Source organism: Cyrtonyx montezumae, unplaced genomic scaffold (assembly GCF_038088225.1).
Source record: "Cyrtonyx montezumae isolate F1298 unplaced genomic scaffold, pur_monq_1.0 scaffold_3, whole genome shotgun sequence".
NCBI lineage: Eukaryota > Metazoa > Chordata > Aves > Galliformes > Odontophoridae > Cyrtonyx > Cyrtonyx montezumae.
In genome coordinates this window covers 43,862,588-43,886,998 of record NW_027072034.1, presented here as the reverse complement: position 1 = coordinate 43,886,998, position 24,411 = coordinate 43,862,588, and the positions used below count along the sequence as shown (strand labels likewise).

General features: G+C 36.2%; 2 protein-coding genes across 2 annotated transcripts in view; one reads left to right on the top strand and one right to left on the bottom strand.

Annotated features, from left to right (window-relative positions):
• CLTRN (collectrin, amino acid transport regulator) overlaps nucleotides 1-18,501 on the top strand; it is a 422,295-nt gene extending 403,794 nt beyond the window's left edge. Inside the window, exon 7 of the transcript XR_010622497.1 lies at nucleotides 18,485-18,501. The gene's annotated coding sequence lies outside the window, so the exon portion shown is untranslated. The remainder of the gene's footprint in view (nucleotides 1-18,484) is intronic.
• The window catches only part of MOSPD2 (motile sperm domain containing 2), a 34,276-nt gene extending 10,205 nt beyond the window's left edge, over nucleotides 1-24,071 (bottom strand). The window contains exons 1-10 of the mRNA XM_065741387.1: nucleotides 23,991-24,071; nucleotides 23,775-23,838; nucleotides 15,832-15,987; nucleotides 15,044-15,130; nucleotides 12,438-12,592; nucleotides 9,751-9,811; nucleotides 8,427-8,465; nucleotides 7,266-7,390; nucleotides 3,045-3,215; nucleotides 302-414 (exon numbers count right to left, since the gene is read on the bottom strand). Of these exons, the coding sequence (XP_065597459.1) occupies nucleotides 302-414; nucleotides 3,045-3,215; nucleotides 7,266-7,390; nucleotides 8,427-8,465; nucleotides 9,751-9,811; nucleotides 12,438-12,592; nucleotides 15,044-15,130; nucleotides 15,832-15,987; nucleotides 23,775-23,838; nucleotides 23,991-23,999 (980 nt within the window). The 5' untranslated portion in view covers nucleotides 24,000-24,071. The remainder of the gene's footprint in view (nucleotides 1-301; nucleotides 415-3,044; nucleotides 3,216-7,265; nucleotides 7,391-8,426; nucleotides 8,466-9,750; nucleotides 9,812-12,437; nucleotides 12,593-15,043; nucleotides 15,131-15,831; nucleotides 15,988-23,774; nucleotides 23,839-23,990) is intronic.
• Nucleotides 24,072-24,411: the final 340 nt, after the last annotated feature.

The following is a 24,411-nucleotide window of genomic DNA, read 5'->3' as shown; positions in this document are numbered from 1 at the left end:
GATTTAACTGGGGCAAGAAATAGTGTCAAACTACTAACTGTTCTTATTACAGATACACACTGATATACATATATATGCATACATATATATATATATACACATACACAATTAAGTAGAAAAAAGCATGCCAATGGATACAAAGATTCACTGAAAATGCATAGAAGCAGAAAAATCATATAAATTATTCTTATTTGTTTATAACTACTGCTTTTTAATACTCTGAAAAAAATCCAGTTTATTTTTAAAACTAATTACTCAAGTGTCCAAGGCACATTGTTGAAAAGAAAATTATTATTATTACCTGATATGTAACAAAGGTCCTTTAAAAGTGGTTAGTGCTTTCTTTGCATTCTTTGGTTTGACCTCTGTTTTGTCATTTTCCTCTGACTTGGAAATTTGTTCTACAGAATTCATCTGAGTAAAAATGATGGTTACAATGATTAACTAGAAGTCTGGGTTACACATACTACAGATTCATGCAGGTATTTCAAAGAATACGAGGAGGCTTATTTCAACAGTTCACATTTCACAGATGTAATTTAATGAGTATTCATTCCTTGAAGATTCTGGAAGCCCATCACGTTAAAAAAGTTGTATCATAAGATATGTTATATAATAAGGATGTAAGACGCACACTTTTTTTTTGTTTTGGTTTGGTTTTTTTCTTCCCTTTTGTGTATTTTCCTGATGCCCAAGTTGGTTGCTTTTGCAAGACAGCAGATAAGTAAGTTGAGGGACTTCAAATACCAGTTTAGAAAGTACTGATGTGACACTTCCACTGCAAAAGTTCTCAAAAGAAACACCCTGATAATAATCATCACAACACTGAATAGAAAACCTTGTAACAGCTTCAAATTTCATTGCATTAAAAACTTGCTCAATGTATTTTTTTAAAACTGATCTCTGAAGGACTTGAGGGCTCAAATAACAGAACTTAGGTTCTAAGGTTCTTCCTTGGTTACATTAAAAACCTACATACACAACAACAGGCCCACTAGATGTCCACCTCATAGTTCTATGGAGTTCTTTATTCTCAATAAAATGTAAAATAGGGGAAAAATACAGAGAATTGTAAAAATTAGTGGCATGATGACTTGGAAGATCAGCAAGCTAAACAGTTTGTTTAGCACTGTGTTTACTCCACTTAAATAGTGACAGAAGATATGAAGAGCATAGCACCTTAAACATAGTAATTTAAAATTTCTCAAACTATAGTTGTTTTAAAATATTGTTGTATAAATACAGTGTATAGTCAACTCTAATTTAAATTAACAGAAAAAAAGTAATAAAATAATAGTACACACTGAAGGCAGAATCTCACGTGCCAAATACAGGTGTCTACAGAAAAGGCACTTACAATTAAGTTTATTGCTCATGGTTCCCTCTACTCTGGAAAGAAAAAGGTACTTCTATGAGATAAGAGGAGGCATACATAAAAATAGATCAGATGAATTCTTGGTGATTACAAGACTCTGCAGATAAGCAAAGAAACACTAGTAACACAGTAAATAATGAAATCTCACAGGTCACTTGAAACCTGTCACTTCAGAAGCTGGCCTTATTCAAAAATATTTTTAAGTTATATTTATGAACAGTTAAATACAAAATTACATAAAATGCCAACCTTTCATCGAATAAGGAACAGCTTCTGAAAAACATTCTGGAAGAAGCTCAACACTGAATGGTCAAACACTGACATACTACTTGCCTTAGTAATAGCAAGTGTTGTTTACATGTGAACAGAACAGCGCACTGAAACAAGACAATAACTGAGCGCCAACAATGGGATACAGCCAGAATGTTAGGATTCTGTTAACAGCAGGGTTTTAAACATGCATTTAACTGATGTTCAAGTATAAATAATGGGCTTAATTCAAAAGATTAAGCAGTAGCTTGATCATGCTGTAGGGAAGTAGAAAATATAAACCAATAAAATAATAAACCATTATTTTTAAATACTGAAAAAGAGAAAAATACAGTAAATATAAATCTGAAGTAAAACAAGTAATCAAATAGCTTTAGTGCTGAATCACCTTGATAACTGTCATGCAAAACAAGGAATCTTTTCTGTTCTCTTCTGAGAATCACATCTTAGCAGATGTGCTACAACCAAAACAAGTTAGTCAGCTTGCTGTGAAGCTAGAATAACTATATGTAATGCTTCCTTCTGACCTTAAACTCAGTGAAATATATATATATATATAAATTTATATATAATTTCTATATGTTTATTATATAAGAGATGGCCAAGTTGAAAACGAGCAATGTAAAGTCAGCCTTGTTTCAAATTATTCTGATGAAAATTTAAAACAATAAACAAAACCAGAACTGTAACGTTAGTGTTCCAGTGCCTTAAACAAGAGTTTTGCACATTACAAAATTAAGTGTGGTAGTGGTGAATTAATTTCACATTTGTGTTTTTCTTTCTTTGCCACCCCTGCCATTTTAAAAAACAATATCCTCGCTGACTATGATTGAATATTCTGAGGTATAACTATTCTATGTAAAGCAATGCCTTTTTATTTCTGGATAAGCATCACTGCAGGAAAATTATATTTTAAACTCAAGATGATGCATTAGGAATGTAATTTCTCCTGAGGTAAGTGATGACTTACGATTTTTAAAAGTTGGCATACAGAAAAATTTCACTATTTGTGTTATTTTCTCAAGCATTTACAAATGTAAGCATCTTAAAAAAGTAGATTTTTTAATACGTTCAAGATAACCTAAGATTAAAAGTTCACTAGTTAGAAAGACAAGTTTTAAACATAACAAATCTTATTTTTACTACATAATTTGCTATACTCAAGAGATATTAAGTACTAAGTTCGAATTTTATTCATTTAGAAGCAAGTCTTAACAGTGAAATCTGCTCAAACTAAGAATCAAGGTGAAAACAGTAATTTTAATGTTCCATTTCACTGCTTACTTCTTCCAAAATGAGAAAATACAAAATGAAAACCTGGCAAGAAACAGAAATTGCATGCCTCTTATCCTGCTTTGTAACCATATAATTAGTTGTTTCAGTTTTCAGAGCTAGATACCTTTTTCTGATTAAGATTTTGTTCTTCAATCATATCTCCAGGCTCCTTGGTATCAGTATCTATCTCTTCTTTACTCTCGTGTTCATCTTCACTAGTGATAGGCCCATTTTCACATAAAGGTGTTTGAAAATCATCATCTACCAATGGAGGATAACTGTACTTGAAAGAATCCTAAGAAGAAAAAGGAGATTTATAAAGGACCTCATTTCAGTTATCCATTTTACACCGGTTCCTTGTTCAGAAAACTTATGCTACCAATAGTTCAGCTTTATCATCAACTGTATCACTGCCAGCAGCACACACTTGCAGTTCAGGAGGCCAAGAGTATCCTGGGCTGGATCAAAAGTAGGGTGGCCTGCAGGGAAATGGAGGTGATTGTCCCTGCCTACTCTGCCCGCCCGATGCTTCATCTTGAGTACTGTGTCCAGGCCTGGTGCCCCCAACTCAGAAAAGATGTAGTACTTCTGGTGAGGGTCCAGATGAAGGTCACAAGGACGATCAGAGGGCTGGAGCAACTCTCCTGTGGAGACAAGCTGAAGGACTTGGGCTTGTACAGCCTGGAGAAGAGAAGGGTCCAGGGAGACCTCATTGCTGCCTTCCAATATTTAAAGAGATTATAAAAAGGAGGGAAATCAACTTTTTACACCGGAAGCCATTAGTAGGGCAAGGAGAAATAGTTTTAAGTTAAAGGAAGGGAGCTTTAGATTAGATGTCAGGGGGAAGGTTTTCACTGAGAGAATGGTGAAGTGCAGGAACAGGATGCCAAGTGAGGTCATGAATGCCCCATCCTTGGAGGTGCTCAAGGCTAAAGGAGAGTTGGGGTCCAGGTCCTGTGCTCGATCTAACAGCCAGCAACCCTGCTCACAACACAGGGTTTGGAACTAGATGATCTTTGAAGTCCCTTCCAATCCAAGCAATATTATGATCATCATTAATAAAGGCAGTCATCTAATAAAACTAATAAGCCATAACAGTTACTTATAGATTCATCATAAAACTGTATAGTCTACTCTGTTGATTAGCAGCATACTAAGTCTTAGTTTTGTTGTTTGGTTTAGAAGCACTTCCACTATAACTACGACAGCTTAGGATATGAGGAAAATATTCTCAAGCTGTGCCAGGGTAGGAAGAATTTATTCACAGAGAAAGTGATCCAGAATTGAAACAGGCTGTCTAGGCCACTCTTGGAATTACTTAAGAGATGTGTAGACATAACACTAAGGGACACTGTTTAACAACGGGGCTCCAGGCTCATAGTTGGACTTCGTGATCTTGAAGGTCTTTTCCAAGCTAGATGATATGTTTATAAAGAACAGTCCAAGTAACAGAGGAAGATTTTTGCATTTTTAATTGTGCAACAGTCACAATTTAGAAGTAATACTTAAATCATTTAATTTCAATTAATGGTGTGGATTTTTTAACATATTCTGCAGGTCACACTTTTGCATGCCAAATCCATTTAAAGATCATCTTCAGGACAACTAAATAGAAACACCATACAAAGGTTCTTAATGTTTCCATAACAAAGAAGACTAGTAGAAATTAGATTTCGTTAACTAGAAATGCTCTTTAACATTTGAAAACTAATTTGAGAAGGTAGTTTCCAACGTTAGAAACAATACGTTTAAATAAGGTCCTCTGTTCCTACTGCAACTTTAAACTCCCCAGTAAACTGAACCGGTCAATATCATAGCTTTGATTTCTTTGAGACAGATTTAAGCCACGCCCACAGATCCCAAATTATGCTACCATCAGAGATGAAATAAAGAAAAAAGCAGGTTTGTTTTCCCTGTAAAACAGAAAAAAAAAAAAGATGCCATCCTATGAAAGAAATTTAGACAGACAGCCATCTAAAGAAAACTCAGATAAAACCACATATTTCCTGCTTATCTTTAGTCAAGGTATAAAGATTTCCTATCCTTCAGGCTGAAGTAACAGTTGCAGACCTTCAGCTGAAAGATGAAAGGAAGAGATACTGACCAGCTCAAGGAGTTATCTGTTCAAGGGCCTGGTGAATAAGTTTGAGTATCTCTAACAGACTAATTAACTGTTAAAAGATTCCAGACAGACAGAAATACCACGGAAAGCTTGCAGAATATTATCCTTGCAGAGTATTCCCTTTAGCCAAAGCATTACAGAGCCTTTTCACTCCCTTCCAGCATTCCGTGGAGAACATATGACAAAGTGGCCTTAACAGATGCTAAATTTGCTGCCTATCTGACTTGGCCACAATAATCCACAATGCTGGGTAATGTCAGTAGCTGAAAAGCATCTCATCATTGTGATAACTAAGTCGCACACTTTCCAGTCACAATCCATCAGTTTCAGTGACATTGGCTTATCTACTAAGTGGGTTGAAGTCTCAGACAGATAAACAAGGCAAATTTATTTCAAGTTCAATGCATCCATTCCAAAAAATGATAGTTTTCTATTATGGGAGATGGACCATGTTGGCAAGAGCCATACAGTTTTTAATCAAGGTAGTGATATTTTCTAAGATTAGGTGTACACAGCAGCCATGAAATCACATGCAGAAGGCCCAGTGATGTCTTAATTGTCATAAATTAAATACTGACCTAAAAAGGGTTCTTCAAGAAAACAAGCTATGGGCTATCAATTCAGATAACAAAGTGAAGAGCACAGTATTCTAGTTAAAAATGCTGCTCAATCCTGGCACTAGTGTAGACAGCTTTGAATTAACAAGGCTTAACTGCTCACTTCTAACAAAATGGGCAAATGTAGAAGCCACCTTAGTCCACTAATTGTAAAAAAAAAAAATAATAATAATAATAATTACAGAGGTCATCCTCCTCCTTCATCAGAGGGTTACAAATGATTTAAAGATTTTTATGCTAAAGATAGGCTCACTTGTCAGTGATCCATACCAATACAAAAACAAAGTATATTTGAAGATATATTTGAAGACAAACTGAAAGATGGAGACAAAGAATAGTTCCCTTGACTGAGAGGAGAAATTGGTAACTTCAAGTTCAACACTCTGTATCACTTTGTCAATAGAATTTGTTTTGTTTTGTTTTTAATCCCCAAGTGGTCTCAAAAAATTCCTTTGGGACACCTGGGCACCACAGCATGTACTTTCTCTGCACTTCCCCAAAGTAAACAGTAAAATCCGTCTCTTCCAGGATAGATACCATTAGAGAGCAGAGCAGAAAGGAGAGTCTATCTACTTTGGCTGCAGTATTGAATAAGCAAAGGATAAACAGATATACCATACTCTTCAACTGTACTATGCTGTACATCCTAAACTGACCATCTATTCCTACATGGATAGCAATCCAAGAGGATGAAAAGAAAGAGGGGAAGAAAAGGAAAAAACATATTTCAGAGGAAAGCAGAAGGAATTATTTTTACAAATCCAATAGTACCTTAAAACCCCACAGTCCTGTCAACGCTAATAACAGTAGGTGAACTCCCACATCAGATTTCAGGTTGACTCATGAGGAGGCAAGGTTGATCACACCAAGAAAAACTGCCTTCTCAGAAAAGATGTCGGAGCCTAACATAATACCTGTTAACAATGCTCAACAGTTCTGCAGAAAGAAGTTCTTAACATCCATCTAGCAGGTTAAATATCAAAGACAGTAGTTAGACAAAACACCTGCAGGTTCAAAACAAATGGCTTTTAAAAAGCATGCATACATTATTCTGAAATTGTAAATGCACTTGGAGTCCTCGTCACACAAGTACAATCCTATTCTTCTAATTTATTACTGTCACTGTAACATATTACCACAGATCAGTAGTTTAGGCAAACAACCTCTAACATTCTGGAACTTACTGACATTCCTACAAGTTGGGCAACATGGAGCCAGTTTAGTTCCTATCACTAGCTAGCACTGAAACATTTCAGGATTGAGGCAGGGTAAAGGATAACCAAGTCTGCACGCTTCATATGAACACTTCAGGGAAAGATTTAGCAAAGCCACAAGCTTCTCTCTTCAAAGAGGGAATTAACTATCAGGTATAACAGTAGAAAAAAACAGAACTGTGGCTTAGAGGAAAAAGAATATAACTGCAAAATTAAAAATAAAAATTATCATAAAATTAATCCATTTTTACTCATGTAATCTACAAACTATCATTCTGACAGAATCAAGAAAATTCACATCCATGATGTGCCAGATTGTAACACCACATATGTTATTTAAATAAACATGTCTCAACCTAACACAAAAAGAGGATGGAATGTTAATTACTTACAGTTCCACCCATGTGAGGTGGCAGATATTCTCCGCTGATGTATTCCTGTACATCACTCTTGTTTGTGAATTTTAACATGCTTATTGCATCTGGGCCAAGCCAACCCTTCACGATTTTAAAAGCAGCTTTAAAGGGGAAAAAAAAGATATCTGTAAGTTGTCAAGAAAGGTATTGTTAGATTTTTTATTTTTGCAGTGTATTGGTAAATCTTATAAATGAAGTACACTATACCCCATAAAATAGGGCAGTACCTGTTCAAAAAATATAATGTGGGGATAATGAAAAGAAAAGGAAGGAAAATATGAAAATACATTTTCATTGTAAGGAAAATATGAAAATACATTTTTCTATAGTGGAATACACACAGATGACAAATTTTCAATGGAAGATCTTTGATTTAGCCAGTGACCATTGCCTTGTTGTGGAAATTAGTCCAGGAAGAAGAGAGTGGCATGGGGGAGAGGTGTAAAACAATTGTGTTTTCAAGTCTGACTGAGGGAGATTCAAGAAGTAGCTCTATACATATATATAAGTACACACACCCACACATATATGTATATACACACACACACTTCACAGCTGAAATATTTTTCTGCTTTAAATGGCTCTCATTTAGATTTGGAGTGGTTTTGAACATGTTAGTTACTTCACTGATGGTAAAATACAGATACACTGGAAAATGTATGGAGCTAACAAAAATGTATCTGCATGGCATAGATAAAATAAGCTACTTCTTACATGCAGTATGGTTAAGAAATGTATTGAAACACAAATCAACACACACAACAACTGCAGTGTCCAGGGTCACACGTCTGCCTGAAATTGTTCAACTTATTTTGTTTAACTTGTATAAAGTGTTTGTCAATGATTATAGTAATCTGAAATCATGAACTTAACTTTGAAAGGATTACAGTTGGAAACATTCAACAAATGTTTATCAAAGACTCCCAACTTTTAAAGGTAACAAGATAAATATGAACTCCATTTAAAGGATAACCCAAAACACAATGCTAGACAGAAAGTCACTAGTGTGTATTACGTAATAGGTTTAAAAATGATGTTTAACAAATTCAGCATTCAGCTAAAACAGAAAGCTGGAAAATGCTTCTTGTTTACTCTAGGTTTAAGCTACCACCTTGGAAGAAAATAAATCTGACTTACCATTCATTATCCATGGCATTTCAAAGATCACTATCTTTGCTGGAAAGGTAAAGAAAAGGAAATAATCTGAATACCAAATATATGTATCTCTCTGTTTAATATGAAATGCAACAATAATAGTCTTGTAGAAAGAGGAATACTCTTTTTTCTTTTTTTGAAAGTGTCATGTTTACTTCCTAACAAATTACTTCTGCATGTAAAAACCAGTATCAATTACTATACAAAGACAAAGTGTTTTAAGTGGAAGACATAAGAAAAGGTAGAGTTCCACAATCTACAAACTTCTCTGGCTTACTACTTTCCTAACATATAATTACTAGGAAGTAATTGTAACAACTAAGGCCACGAAAGGTAAGAATTTATCCTGATCTAGAAAAGTAACTGCTCAATGGAAAAGAGAAAACATTAACAGGTGTATTAAGCATTGCTTCTTCCCAAAGAATCAGCAAGAATCTTTACAAGTCTACACTTGTTCTCAGACATCCTTGTTTTAGGACAGAAGCCAGAAAGTTAGCATTTTGACTCAAAAAAACATCCCCAAATATTCTTAAATGTCAAAAATAAAACAAAAACATTACATCACAATTCAGTCAAAGATCAAACTTTTGGCAGCAAATTGAAATCTAATTTCCAAAGTTTAAGCATTAACTGTTACACAGCTTCAAACCCCACAGATATCTTCACATAAGTTTTATAACTCACAATGAACTTGCAAAAATGATTCATTTTCCATCTATCCATAAGAAATTAGCTGGCACATATGGAGATTTTTTCCAAGTGCACATACAAACATGCCTTAATCCTGCTCTGAGCAAGCACACCATGGCTACTGAGGATTTCATATAGTCAGTCTTATATTTCCTGAAGCCTCTTAAAGGACACCAATTATTATACAGGTTTCCAAAGCTTTCCAGATAACAAGGAACCAAGGGATAAAAAGGTTAATTCAATTCTATGTGCATAAATAAATACACAACATACTCCTTGTATGCCATGAAAAGCCATCTGACTTTTCGATTTTGTAAATGAACTTCAGATTTAAAGTTGTGCTGATTCTTACAAGCACAAACATAACCTCAATCTATAGTGTCAAAACATTTCACGCAGTTCAGCTTTATCCAAAAATCTAATCTTCTGTTATAGTTGAAACACTAAATTCCAAGGAAAAATCTTTTGTTTATTTCTGAAAACTAGATAAAGTGGATGCAAAAATACTAAAAAAACAAAAAGAAAAAAAAAGAAAAAACTCCCCCCCAACACTAATGATATTCTTAAATGCTCTTATTATACAAGTCTAACACAATATCTAACATAAAATACTTACTAAGGAAGTTTGGATAATAGTCTGTAAAGCAGTTGACAATAAAACGAACAAAGTCCAAGTCCTAAAATAAAAACAGAGTAAGTAACAAATCAAAATATTACAGTGTATACTTAGTTAAGATAAAGCACTTGAATAAGATAATAAATATATTTTAGTAATCTGTACTCGAGTTTTATGTATATTACAAACATTATCCAAATTCTCAGTGCAATGCTTTGCACCTCGTTAAATTTTTGCAAGATTATGGACAAACAGGCTTAGCTTTATGATACAAGGAAGAAGTTAGCAGGCTTATTATCAGCACAATAATGAGTTGTCTAAACTACCACGGAGTATCAACAAAATTTAAAGTACAGGAAACCAGAAAAATAAACCTTTAGCACTAGAGAAGCTTGATAGATTCAAAGCCTTACAATTCAGAGCTAAATACAATAAAATGTCTACTGAATAACTTTAAGTTACACGTTCAATCTATAACTGTGGTCAGAATCTACAAGAGAAATTACAGGCAGAGACAGCACACAACAAAGCTGCTTACATGCCACCCATTTTAAGGATGCTCCTATCCAATGAGAAACAGGGCAGAAACAGTGCAACTGTTTCACTGCTATTACAGCAGGAGTTTGTAATAAAGCATAAGGCAAAAAAGACATTGTATGAAACAGATACTGTGAGGAATACCTTACTCCGATACTTTGGTGAGGTGGAAAGCCGTTAAGTACTTATATTTTCCCCAGTAATTCTAACAGAAATGACCACTACTACGAAGGAGACTTCCAGAAGCAGAATAAAATATATTATTGATAGAGAACCTAAAAAGCCTCTCATAGGAACGGTAGAATACCACGGAGAACCAACTTCTGAAGTGATATAAACACACTACTACAATGTTTACTGATAAAGCAATAAAAAAACAAACTGTAAAGAGGACTGTCAACGAACTGAAAGCCTAATTAGTATCTTCGGTAATTATAAAGTAACTGACAGCCTTAAATATCTCTGGAGACAAAAGATAGTGTTTTGCAGAAGTATTTATCTCAACTGGTAGTTGCTTGTACCAAAACAGCATCTATCACTTAACAGCATAAACACAGTGATAGATTTCCAAGCAATGATTAGAGTCTCCTGTGCATTAAACTAGCACGCTGCTCTTATTTCTGCTGTGTACCCAAAAGCAATGCTATCAGCTGGGATCCATTATTGTGATAAAAGTCCACAAGTAAGAATTTAGATGTGAGCAGACAATTTAATAACCACATCAACTCTAGTTACCTGAAACGCTGCAACAAGACAAGAACTATCAGAATTACTTGTCTGCATATTAATAAGAGTAGCTGACATACAAGATGATGCTAGTATCAACAATGGAACCAACAAATGAAACACGCTCTGGAAAATAGATTAAAACCTCTTTTAGGATAAAATTAATCAGATACTCTATGTGGCTACCAGCTGACATTAAAAAAAAAGACCCTAGCAAAGAGAGACTGTACCAGAAGACTTACAAGCAGCACTTGCTGAGACTGAACATATAATACTCATGTTATTATAATATTCAATATAATATATTCCAGAAATTAAAAAAAAAATCAAGGAGACTGTGATTTTTATTATTATTTTAATGTAAGGGGAATAGTATACTCTTCTATTTTTGTTATATTAAAAAAAAAACATTGATGCACTAGTATCTTTAGTATCTTTAGGGTATGGATAGATAGTTCTCAACTCACAGGAAAGAAAAAAAATACTAACTCCAAACTGCAAAATTGAACTATCCCATACTTATTTGTGAAACTTGTCTTCTCAAATGTCTGTGGCCCTATATCACATGACTTCAAAGTCCTAATGCAACACTGGGTTTTGCTCATTTTATCAGGCACTTCTTCTGCATAACAAAAGGAAGATGACATTCAAACAAATGTTAGGCAAAATCTCCAACTTAAGAATCTAAACTATCTTAGATTGTAAAGTGAGTTCTAGAAAACCAATTCCTCTGCTGAATTTAGCTGAAGAGAACAATGTAGAACTCCACTGGCAGTTACACAAATGGCATTTTCAGAAGAGATATCATTCTCAAAGTTCTCAGCTATTGCACCTACAGGTCTGAGTACTTCACCATTACCCTACCGTATTTATCAATCCCTCGCTCTTGACACATGTTGCTTTGTTGAGAAAAGAAAACAACGAAGCCTGAACTATTGAGAACAAAGCAGCAACTATATGTACAATAAAAGAGGGCTCAGCCTATTGCTTTTTGGGTGCTTAAAAATTAAGTTCCACTACTGTCATCCGTAACAACTGACAAACCAAGCTGGTAGGTAACTACTGCACAGGAATCATTTTGGCTCAGTCATTTATCAAATTAAAAGTTTTCAGTGTGGTGCACTGAGTGTATTATATGCTGGAGCACATAATATTGAACAAACTTGAATATGTAATAAAGAATTTCAAAAATTGCTTATATAATGGGAACAAGCCCTAGATATTACTGCTCTGAGTAACTTTTATGTTACTTAGGTTCAAATGACTGCACAGAGAATCCTCTTCTACTGCATAGAAACACAGAACTGCAGCATTTAGAAGGTACCTCAAGAAATCAAGTCCTACGCCCCTGCTAAAGCAGATATCCTACAATAGATTAAATAATTCAGAAAGCAAGCAGAAAATTAAACGATAAACATACTTACTATGTGACTGATTCCAGTTTCAGCCATGTCAAATACCACTGTTAAGGGCTTTCCATGATCTCTCTTGGCATAATGTTCTAGCCAGAAAGCTACAAGTTTCTTTTTATCAAGTTGCTGTTTTTGGTCTCTTACATGAAGTTTCACTTTGAACCAAACTGGTGAGAAGAAAGGAAAAAGAAGCACATAAAAGAATGAAACAAGGAAGCAAAATTAACAGAAGCCATTATTTGTATAAATACAGGGATGCACTGAGAAATTTACCAATGCCTCAGTGCTTATACTCTACATAATTCTTACCCTGTCTTCTCTGCATCTTTTTATTAAAAAAAAGATAAAAACCAAGAATTACAGAAGACAAGAAACAGTAGAGAAGAAAAACACGCATTTTTTAAAGACTTCTACTACTTATCAAGAAAATTAATTCATTATTTAAAATTAAATTCATGTAGTTCTCAGCTACTGTGATCTGTATTTATTCTGCGTATCGCTGTGGTTGACATTTACACAACTTTTTATGCTTAAATTTTCTATACTTCTGAAGTTGGCACTTCGTGAACAAAACTAAACACACATTATACATTATATAAAAAGCAAAAGACCTCCCTAAAATAAAATCAAGAAATACAGAAGATGAGTAACATTACTTAAATAAAAGCCTAATATATATCCTTCTGGAATAATAAATGAATCACACACAGACAAGTACCTCATGTAAGAAGCAGGTTTCCAAGTAATAGGCTTCTTAAGAATGCATGAAACCAAATGACTGGTCATACAATGAAGTGATAAAAGTATTCAAGGTCTTCAATGTGAAGAAAAGCATTCATTTTTGGTAGTTTTTCAACATAAAAATAGACAAGTCCTAGAAATAACTGTAGATGCCCTTACATTTCTCCCTAAAACCTAGAGAAGTTTTACTTAAAGTAATATTTCTTCTCCCATCAATGTCTTTTACTTCCTTATTTTGAGTTCATTCTATGAATTACATGGAAGAAAGTTTTCCACTCTGTGCACTGGCAATCATTATCTCTTTATTTTTAAGTGTAACATATTAACTGGATTCTCTAATTTCAGAACAATATTCAAAACACAAAACTCTTGAAAGTAACAAGTAGTTTTCAAACAATTTCTACATGGTTTAAGATATCTATTTTTCATAATAGTGAAAATTGAGCATATAGCACAATAAACATTTCTCAAGTGTTAACTCACAAGTAACTACAGAACCTGAATTTGCATGCTGAGATAGTCTCAACCAGTAACATTCCTGGAAGAAACACTTGGAAATGGGAAACTGAGACATTAATTACCAGTTACAATAAAATAAAAAATTGTTATTCAATGGTCTGATTTGCATATTCTTGTGAAACAGTTCCAGAGTTTTCTCATTCCAACCACCAAAATAAGCTGCAGAATCACAGAACTGTAGGGGCTGGAAGGGACCTCTAGAGATCATCTCGTCCAACCCCCTGCCACAGCAGCTCGCTAGACCAGGTTGCATAGGTAAGTGTACAAATGTGTCTTGAATGTCTCCAGAGAAGGAGACTCCACAGCCCCTCTGTACAGCCTGTGCCACTGCTCTGTCACCTGAACTGTGAAGAAGTTCTTTTGCATATTGCTATGAAACTTCCTATGCTCCACTTTATGGCTGTTTCCCCTTGTCTTGCCACTGAAAGTAGGTTGGTCATATCCCTTTATCTCCCACTCTTAAGATATTTAAGATACTAAGATACTGCATCTTACTACTTCACTTTCCAGTCTCACTGAATTGAACCAACTAGTATAATCATGTTCAGCTTTCTAAGTAAATACTACAAAAACATATCATTACTACTTACCCTTGATTAGTTACCTTGGAAGGCTGTAAGAAAATCATGAAGCATAACAACATAGCAAAGGAAGATGTATTTTCCTCCACTCCTTGGTTCAAGACTGTTGCTTAGACAGTCTAATAGGTGATTTGTCTAAAAGCATTTTTTTTATAGTTTTTAAGGTTATTTATTTTTAATTGTGTGAGATGATGTACCACATTCATTAACAGAAAATTATATTGCCCATCTACCACACAATAAAACTCAGGAGTACTTCAGGAAATATCTACTGCTTCTCTACACATCTTATTTCTTATTGCTCAGTTAGTCATACAATTCAGGAGTTCATCCTCCAAAAATTTTCAGGTGCTCACATTATTACTGAATATTCCTATGTCATAACACAAAAGAAATTTGTAAACAATTGCAAGTATGCAAGAACGTGGGCAGTCAGAAAAGCAACCATAACTAAAGCACTGCAATTATCAACGCTTATTCTATTAATATATGCACTAGAATAGATACAGAAAAAAGTGCTTCAACAGAGAAGGTAAAAATTTCTTTGTCAATTAGGATTAAAGGTTAATAATTCCTGAAAATTGCTGAAACAGTGTTCACTTCTGCAACCCAAACTGATACTGAACATCATCAATTTCTCATCAGTTTTAGTAAAGACAGCTGTCAGTACCTACCTCCTTCTATTTTTAAATTGTTTATTTTCCAAAACAGATGCTGCTAAAATGCTGAGAAAAAAGTAATGAAGGCTGACTGAATACTGCTTTTTGTGTAACTTACATAATTTATAGCCTTCTTTATCATATCCATGCAGAAACAGAGCACCACTTTCAAACAACCACTTTGGAAGGACAGATTCGGTCAAATCTGCAAAGCCAAATGAAAGATTATTTCAGATATCAGATTAATCAAATTTCTGCTACAAATGCAAAATCCATCATCAAAATACAAATGTATCTATGTAAGCAGCCAAGGCACTTGCAAATTAAATAAAAAAAGATTGAGCTAATTCAAGAAGTTTACTACATTCTTCCTCTTAAGCTGCACAGCAGGGTTTAGGTAGAGATACAAATAAGACTTCGTAGGAAGAAAATATTGCGAATGTTTAGTTATTGGCTCATTTCTACAGCCCTACTTGCTCTACTCTTTCTTAAATCAGATGTACATTCTTGTCAAGTTCATCTTCAAAACACTCTTATGAAACAAAAAATCACACCCATTCTACCTATCCACCCATTGTTGACAGTAGCAAGACATCAGAAACCTCAATGTTATTCCTGTTTATTATTATTTTGAGGTCCATTTCAGTGACTACACAAAAAACAAAATATAGCTACTTCTTCCCCTTGCAAGATACAAGGAAGTACAGGTAAAAGCAGCTAAATTTGGGGTTTTTTTTTTCCATTTATTTTTCTAAACTGGGTTAAAAAAAAGTTACTGCTTAGCACTCCATGGTATTTATACAACCTTTAACAGCAAGAAGCTTAGAGAAACTAGAGATAGAGGTCAGACGCAGTTCAAAAGGAAAGCAACATACACCATCACAAGAATTATATAACACAGCTTACCATTAACAGTATATTCTTTCCTCCACTGAAAGCTTTCGTCAATCATCTTTAATGTATCATCCACAACATCGTGACGCCAAATCAGGTAATTTTCAACCCATTTATCATCTTGCTGAAGTCTTTCCACATCTCTAGAATCATATTTATCTGATTTATCTAGCAAATAAAACAACTACTGTAAGAACACAGCACTGGCAATGAGTATATGAAAAGGAGATTTGTAACATTTCAATACTGCTAAATATATTAAAGGATTTCTTTCAGTCTTAAAATTTAGCAGACAAGGAAGTTTTCAATTATTTCTTACATTATCTACTATGAAGATATTTAGAAGCACTACCAGATTACTCTTACTAGAAAAATCTGTGATTCTTATTCAAATTAAAAAACATCAGAAATATAGAAGATAGGGGAGAACAGGGAGAAAAGTACAGTTTTTCAATGATAAAAACAAGTTTCTCTAGTTAACACATAAGAAGGCACATTAGATGTTACTTTTGCATATATTTGAAAACTGCTTTTCAGCAGCAATCAGTTCTAAGAAACTACCTGTTGGCAGAGTCATCACAATTGAATTACGCATTTATAACTGCTAGTGGATGGTTTTGGGATACCTACTTCGACCAGAAAATTTAACTCAGAGGAACAGGCTAAGAAAAGCATGTTACATTCTGCCAATATTTTTAGTTCCACTGAGCTACATGTAAAGTATCAGTAAAGAAGGCAATATCTTTAATTTATATTCTCAGTTTCCTGTCACGCAATCAGTTTAAAATACAAGAATATGTAAGAATTTTAAATGCATCCATCCAGTCAGACTTCAGCTGCATTTCCCCCAGTGCACCTCTTCACATCTAACTGCTTTTCACATACATTATTTGCTCAGTTTCCTCTTCTTCATAATGCTTCAAATTTTTGCTTCCCTTGACCCCATCCTACCACCTTACCCTACTCCTTAGAGAAGCCTAGAGTGAAATCCCACTGCCTTAGTTCCCTTCCTGCTCCTTCCTGCCCACAGCCTCTCGCCAACAGCTTTTTTAGTTCCTTCTCTGATCATTTCCATAATCTCATCAGATGACTTACTGACTAAGCACAGATCTGACTATTCAACACATAAAAGACTGAAATGCTGTTTAACTTCTCTGTTGATCTAGGTCAGCCACAGGTAGAAAAAGTTGCAAAGATTTAGTTCTGCAAAGTCTGAACTGCTCATGCGGAATTTTATTAATACTGAAGTGATTTATGATTTGGAGAGTTTTGCCAGAGAAAGATTAATAGTATCTAGTTTCAAGTTAGAATAAAAAAAAAATAACAGAGAGGATAGAGGTGACCTGTAAACCAATGCCTGCTCACACCATGGCTATTCTGCAAATTCAAACAGGTCACTAAGTCAAGTTTTGAAAAGTCAAAAGGTAAAAGACTCTACATCATCTTCTGGTATAACATGCATTCAATTCAAATCTCTTTCAAAGATACTATGATATACAGTAACTAAGCTGCCAGATCCACAAGAGAGCTACAGTAAAGGAAGTACTGGCTTCTCTTAGCCTTGGAGCACTAGCTATCCCTCCAGCTTGGGCTTATTCAATATGCCACCCTGGCTATCCATACCATTTATGACTACTCGTTGCCACAGCAAACTAGGCCTCTGACATACCAAACACTTAGTTCATATCAGCATTACATGTCTAGTGCAGTAGCTTACAACTAAGGTCGACTGCTATTAAGCAAAACACTTGCCCAAGACCCATTCCATATAAATTCCTTATACAAATAGGGTGTAATTATTGTGTAAATAAAGAACAAAGAATACACACCACAAAGCAGAAACTAAAAGGATTCACACTGTTTTCTGAGGCTCTTTCTGCATTCATTATATATTTGGGAATACAACTATTAAAAGAATGACAGAACTGTTCATCTTGTATCAAATAATAATTTAAATATGTCTGTATATTATGTGGAAGGTGCCTCAGAATACTAATTTCTGGAACACTAACAGATTTTACCAAACTTTGAACTTAGATAATATTGAATTTAACTTAATCCATGCTTTACAAAAACAAAAAAGGAACGTAGAAAAGATTGTTTACAAACTTTCAAAATCAAAAAGGTAAAGAAAGCTGGATTGAGAAATAAGAGAAGCAGAAAAATTAGCTCCCTCCCACCCTCTTCAGCAACTGAACTCAACAAAGTGGCACACGGTATGAATTTAACTCCAGAACAAGAGCAAACAGTCAAATTCTGCCTCTGCATGCACTTGCAGAACACCTTTAATTCAATCAGGGAAGCACAGCAAGACTTGATAGAACAACATGAGTACTGACTACTATTTTAACCTTACCTGATCTATCCAATCCTTGCTACAAAATAAATAAAATTTAGCATGAGGTTGTGAAACCAAAACAAAAATGAAGTATATTACACATAAAACAGTGATTTGAAGTTGTTCCAGTAATCCAATCATTGAAAGTACATCACTTTAAAGGAGGAATTGCTCTTCAAATCTGTGCATTCTACATAACTCTACAGGCATTTGGAAACTTACTTTCAAACAATGCTGTGAAATAATCAGAGTGCTTCTAAATTCAAGTTAATCATGCAACATTTAATGCAGTTACTGGTTTATTAGAAATCACTAGATTTAAAACAGAATAAATTGAAAGAAAGCAGATCTTTCTAGTTCTTAACATTTAGTTTACACACACTGCACCGCAAAAGCTAATAGGACAAAATGAAACAGAAGTGGAGGGACACTGGAATGGAAATTCAAATGGAACTATAAACTGAAGTATCTTCAGACACAATCTCCAAGCCCAACCACACAAGATACCTGTCAATACCTATTTAAGGTTTTAATTAATTAATTATTTTTCCCCCTACCCCTAGTAGAAGTGAAACACTTTTCTTCTCATACCTGCAGAGCTACCACCACCGAGTTTAGTCATTCTGTACTTGGGAAGATAGGCATGTGTCTATAGTTCAGTCCACAATCAACATTTCCTAAAGTAATTTTATTTAATCTCAGGGGAAGTGAGGAGTGTTCCAAGCAACAATGTTCACAGCTCCTTCTGTTCAGTTAGCAAAAGCTGCAAATTCAGTAACAAGCTTTTGTCAAACATTTCATAGTTAAGAAAGCAGTCTATAAGCATGAAAGCCAGGTTTTTCCTCCTGCTTAAGAGTTATCCCCCTACTATCCTGCAGAGGAGCCCCCACAGTCTGCAGAAGAGGCAAACCTGGGATGTGGCAAGAATCTCTTCCTGAGTTGTGTAGTAACTAATCAAGCCTCAGATCCAGAAAAGCAAGAGAGCACATACTGCTTAGCAAATTGGATTTTTACCAGAAAGCACTCAAAACAAATTACATATGTATATATATACATACATATATATAAGTTTGGTTTGACTATATTATACAACAGTCACAAAAGCAAGGAGAGGAAGCCAAAACTAGCTCTCCTCATTTTCACAACTAACAAGCCTTCAGAGAACTGAAAGAGTATAAAGAAGGACCAGATCCCACATACAACTTTTCAGGTTTCAAGCTTCATCATCTTATTTAAAATTTTAAAAAAGATGACTTAGAATTACTTCCATTTTCATTGAACATTTGAGGCAACAGGAGAGAAGAAAAACTCATTTTGACCAGCCATTGCTTCACATTATTCAGCTTCCTTTTTCTCATCTAAGCGCAGTGTTCTGATTTACATTGTTTGTGGGACACATCTTGCTCTATTAATAGTTTTCTCCACTGAAGACAAAACCTTAGGCGAAATTATGACTTAATAATCATCTTCCAAGACAGAAGACTCAACACTATAACAGCAACCTGTGCAACCTATTATTGAGTACCTGCTTCAGCAGGGACTTGGACTCAGATCTCTTGAGGTCCTTTCCAACCCCTGTGGACTGTGAACACAAAACCACTCAGAAATAAACTCCAAAAACCATGCAAAACCAAACAAGTTCTTCCACAACTTTCTCTTTTTTTTTGTGTGTGTGTCAGTTTCATCTACATTAACAGGAGATAGAACCTCATAAAGTTTTCTTCAGGTATTTTTAGGAGAAGTAATAGAAATTTCACAAGATTCAACAAGAACAGAAAAAATACAAGACTGGAAAATACGAGACTGGATAAGATGAAGATGCAGTACAGTTAAGCTCCACACTAAGATATCCTAGAGAAGTTAATAATTTACAATCTCTAATAATGACTCCTCCCTTTGGGAAGAACTCTATCTAGAAAAGATGTTACAGAATAAAAGTCATATATAAAGCCAAGAAATAGGGAATGCAACTACATACCTACAAAAACAAACAGCACTTTGTTACACAAAAGAATTGGAATAAGCAATTTCTCAGATCATGTCAAGCATTAAACAAGTCTTCCAGTTTAAATAATGCTGTTCTAAGTGATATTTCAGTCAAGAAGTCCTTTGTCTGAAACTCCCATTATTATTCCTCTGGCCATGATCAGGAGGGGGAAACCCATCATAACTGATTTTAGACTTCTAACATGTTAAGTACTTTAACCACACAGATCTGTGCCTTCAATTTTTAAGTGAGGATACTTGCAAGGCTAAAAGCAGTTTAAGAATGTCTGTAGCTATACAGGGACAGGTATAAGGAAAACAAAATCACTCCCACCCAACAAGAAGTTGTTCCGATTCAACAAAATAAGAGCATAAGATATACATAAAACATCTACCTCCACAAGAAATGATAAGTTTAAACTGTACACTTTTGCTGAAAATCTCAGTGATCATAAAATTTACTTTCAAGAGAAAGGTCAAACAAAAAACAAAAGGTCAGTATTGCTGTTTTCTACACAAGTCTGTTAGCTAACCTGTCCATACAAGATTCCTGTCTTACCCTTCCAAGACTTCGCAGTCTTAAAGCCAAGATTCTCTGACAACAAATTTTTCAGAGCATAAAGAAAAGAAGGTACTCAAAACATTATCCTAGCAGTTTTCAACAAGTCATATCACCATGCTGTTTGGAGGATAGCACAGACACTTAAAACTGTATTTACATTTGACCATTTTGACTTAACAGAACACATTTTGCCACTGGCTTGAAGTCACGATGAAATTTACCATTTAAGCTGCTGTGGGAAACATCTCTTACAATTTTTTTTCCCCTGAAAATTAAGCTTTATTTAAAGTAAAAATGAAGAAGATGCAAATAGGGAGGGACAAGGAATACAGACAAAGAAGTACACAAGAAGAATGGAAAAAACAGACTTCTTGACTAAAAAAAAACCCTACCAATATTTTATCACAAATAATTTCTGTCGAACATTAAAATGGAAATTAATAGTCCAGTAAGAAAAAGTAGTTTCAGAAATCCTTTAACAACTGAAAGTCACTGAAGAATGAGAGAAGACTGTTTGCTAGAAAACACTGCCAGTACCAGCCAGTACTGGATAATAATCTTTTTTCATTGTTCCTGTCACCATCCATATCATTTACATATATCAGCTCTCACAAAGAATCCAAACAGACAGAAGAGAAACTGGGCCCTGATCTGGCAGAATAGGGCACTGTCCACCTACCACAGACAGCACTGAGAGGAACTTTCACATGCTGAAAGGCAAGGGCTTTAATTACTTGGAAAAACATTCTTTACATGCTCTGAAGTTTTGCCTCCCAAATACAGACAAAGTTCACCATGGACAACAGGAGAAAAAAAAAAGCAAACAATCGTGTAACAGAAATTTTCAGTTCACATAAAATACTGTTCTGAAGTAAGATTCACCATGTCCAGGTTTTCCTTCTAGATCCTCTCAACGGCCACGAGTTCAGCAATGTCAGCAAGAAACTTCCCATACGTATTAATTAGAAAATCTGCTTGCTTGAGGAAAATCCAGGAACTACAAGTTTCATGAAGTGACTCTTGCCTATTATAATGCAATTACAGAGTCTCATGAATAATCAGGATCACTGCTTTCCTCGGAGGGAGGATACAACAGTTGAAGCCACAACCTCCTAGAAATAGAAGCATCCTCAAAATTTTTCTCTTGTTTCAACACTTGCAGCTCATCTGTAGATGGAATTAGGTTCACTCTATTGAGGCTTACAGTTCTACAATGACACCAAACTTCCTGGGAAAGTATCAATTTCTCAGTATACCTTGACAGCACCTTTACTTTTTCAAGGAGACTAAATTTGCTGCAACCAATCATTTGCACCTTTATAACACAGAAAGTTGCATATATCTAAGCCCCTTCACACTTTTTATCAACTAAGAGGAGACATTAAAAAAATCATATATTTTAGAACACAAAAAAAGGCAAGAGGAACATAAACACACTAAAACCTTGTGGTTTCTCACACTTTAAATGGGTGTCACAATATTAATTCCCTTGTGCCATTCCTAAATGTTAGGTAGGGATTAAAAAAATAAATAAAATGAATCCCATCTTCTCAGAAGGGTTGAAAGCCCTAAACCATAACCCAAAAAGGGCCTACTGAGGAAACATCTGCTCAAAACACTGCAGAGGATTATAGTTTCCCATGCAACAGTAACACGTTATTTTAAGGACACTAACAACCAGTCCAACAGAGACTTCATTACAGCTACAGTAGTTTGTGGAGTTACAGGTTTCTAAGAGGCAGCTCAAACTAAGATGGAACACTCCCTTTCAGAAGCAACTGTCTTAAAGCAGTTGAAGGCTAAGTAGTTTCTTCTTAAGAAAGGGCTGGAGCACTTTTATGAAGACAGGTTGAGGGAGCTGGGCTTGGCTCCAAGGAGACCTCCTCACTACAGTCTTTTGGTATTTGAAGGGAGCTTATGAACAGGAAAGAGACTGATTTTTTTTACATGGGCATATAGTTATAGAACAAAGGGGAATGGCTTCAGACTAAAAGTCTGGAAGTTTAGGTTAGATGTTAGGAAGAGATTCTTTACTCAGTGGGTAGTGAGGCACTTGCAGAGCTGCCCAGAGAAGCTGTGGTGCCCCATCCCTGGACAACCTCAGGGCCAGGTTGGATGGGGCCCTGGGCAACCTGAGCTGGTGGGGGGGAGCTTTGCCCATAGTGGGGGTTGGGGCTGAGTGGCCTTGATGTCCCCTCCAACCCAAGCCATTCTATAATTCTACAATTAAGAAAAAAAAAAAAACAAAACAGCAAGTGTAACACTAAGAAATAGATACGTCTACCATAAAACACACACATAAACAATGAATTAACTGGAAACATTGGTAACAAGACGAATTCATAGAAAATGATTCTTCATTCTCTTGTTTTATAACTGCCAAAGGCAACTTTAAACACACAGAAATATGAAAAGGTAAAATAAAGTCGTTCTGTCCTTCAAGGTGCTATTCTAATAACATCATCATGCAGTGACTAAACAATGGCCAGTCATTTCTTTAGGATTATTTGCAGGGCAAACATACAAAACAAAGTCATGCAGCAGTAAGGGCCCTCCAAAAGTTATAAAGATAAGTGCTATAGCCAACCACAGAAAACTCATAGGCGAGCAAAACCCTCATGTAAAAGCAGTCAGTAACTCTAATAACTCTGATCAGGCACATCAATGCAAAGCAGGTGTTTGCAGAACTGAGGCTGACGTTACAGGAGATACGTGCAACTCCTGAACTACTGGGTTAGTAGGGTATTTGCATTAGAAATTAAAGAGCATGTTTTTAATAGAAAACCTTTACAGAGGTGTAATAAAGCATCCTGCTAGCTCCAGTTGTTAGCATACTGTACTACTACATAGTTTTCTATCATAAGCAATGCAAATCAAGTAAGAATTGAAATGAAAGCCCTCCAGGCTCCTGCCACTCATCCCTCTGCTGAGGATCTTTAGCACCTTCCACCTGGAAGCCTAAAAGCTTCCCACTACGGACAGCGCGAATGCGAAAAGCAAGCAGCCCCCTCCCCCCCCCCAAAAAAAAAAGAAAACCAATTCGTTCTGCGAACAAACCCGGCCGCTCACCTGCCAGGTACTCCGCCTCGAAGCGCCTTCTCGTCTCGGCGATCAGCGCGGCCTTGTCCTGGCGCTGCGAACGAGAAAGCGGTGGGACGTGAAAAGGCCCCGCACGACCCCCCCCCACACCCCCCATCGCAGAGCCGGCCTCACCGCCCCGTCCTCCCCACCCCACCCGCGCGAGGCCCGCTGGGAAGCGGGGGAGAGCGCGACAGGACCACTCACGTCAGCCATAGTGCGGCGGGGCCGCCCGCAACGGCCGCGGCAAATGCAGGGGGGCAGGAAGCAGCGGCGATGGAGGCGCCGCGTGACCCAGGGGGCGTGGCCACGAGGGGTGGGCGTGGCCAAACAGAGAGCGGGGCGCTCGGTAGCCCCGCCCCTATTTTGGCGTGGCCCCGCCTCCCCCCCCCCACTTCCTCTCCCGTCGTGCGCTGCGTGGCGCGAGTTTCGGAGCGGTGTGTGGTGTTGTCGCTTCCGGCCCGTGCTGCTCCCTTCTCCCCGACCCGTCTCGCCCCGTTCGGCTCTGCGGTGCGGGCAGGTGGGTGAAGCTCACGCGGGGTCGGTGCTTTTTTTGTCTCCGGGCCGCTGGCGGGCTGTTAACTTCACCCGTCGGTTGTTACGTGGTTGGGGCGCTTGGGTTGCGCGC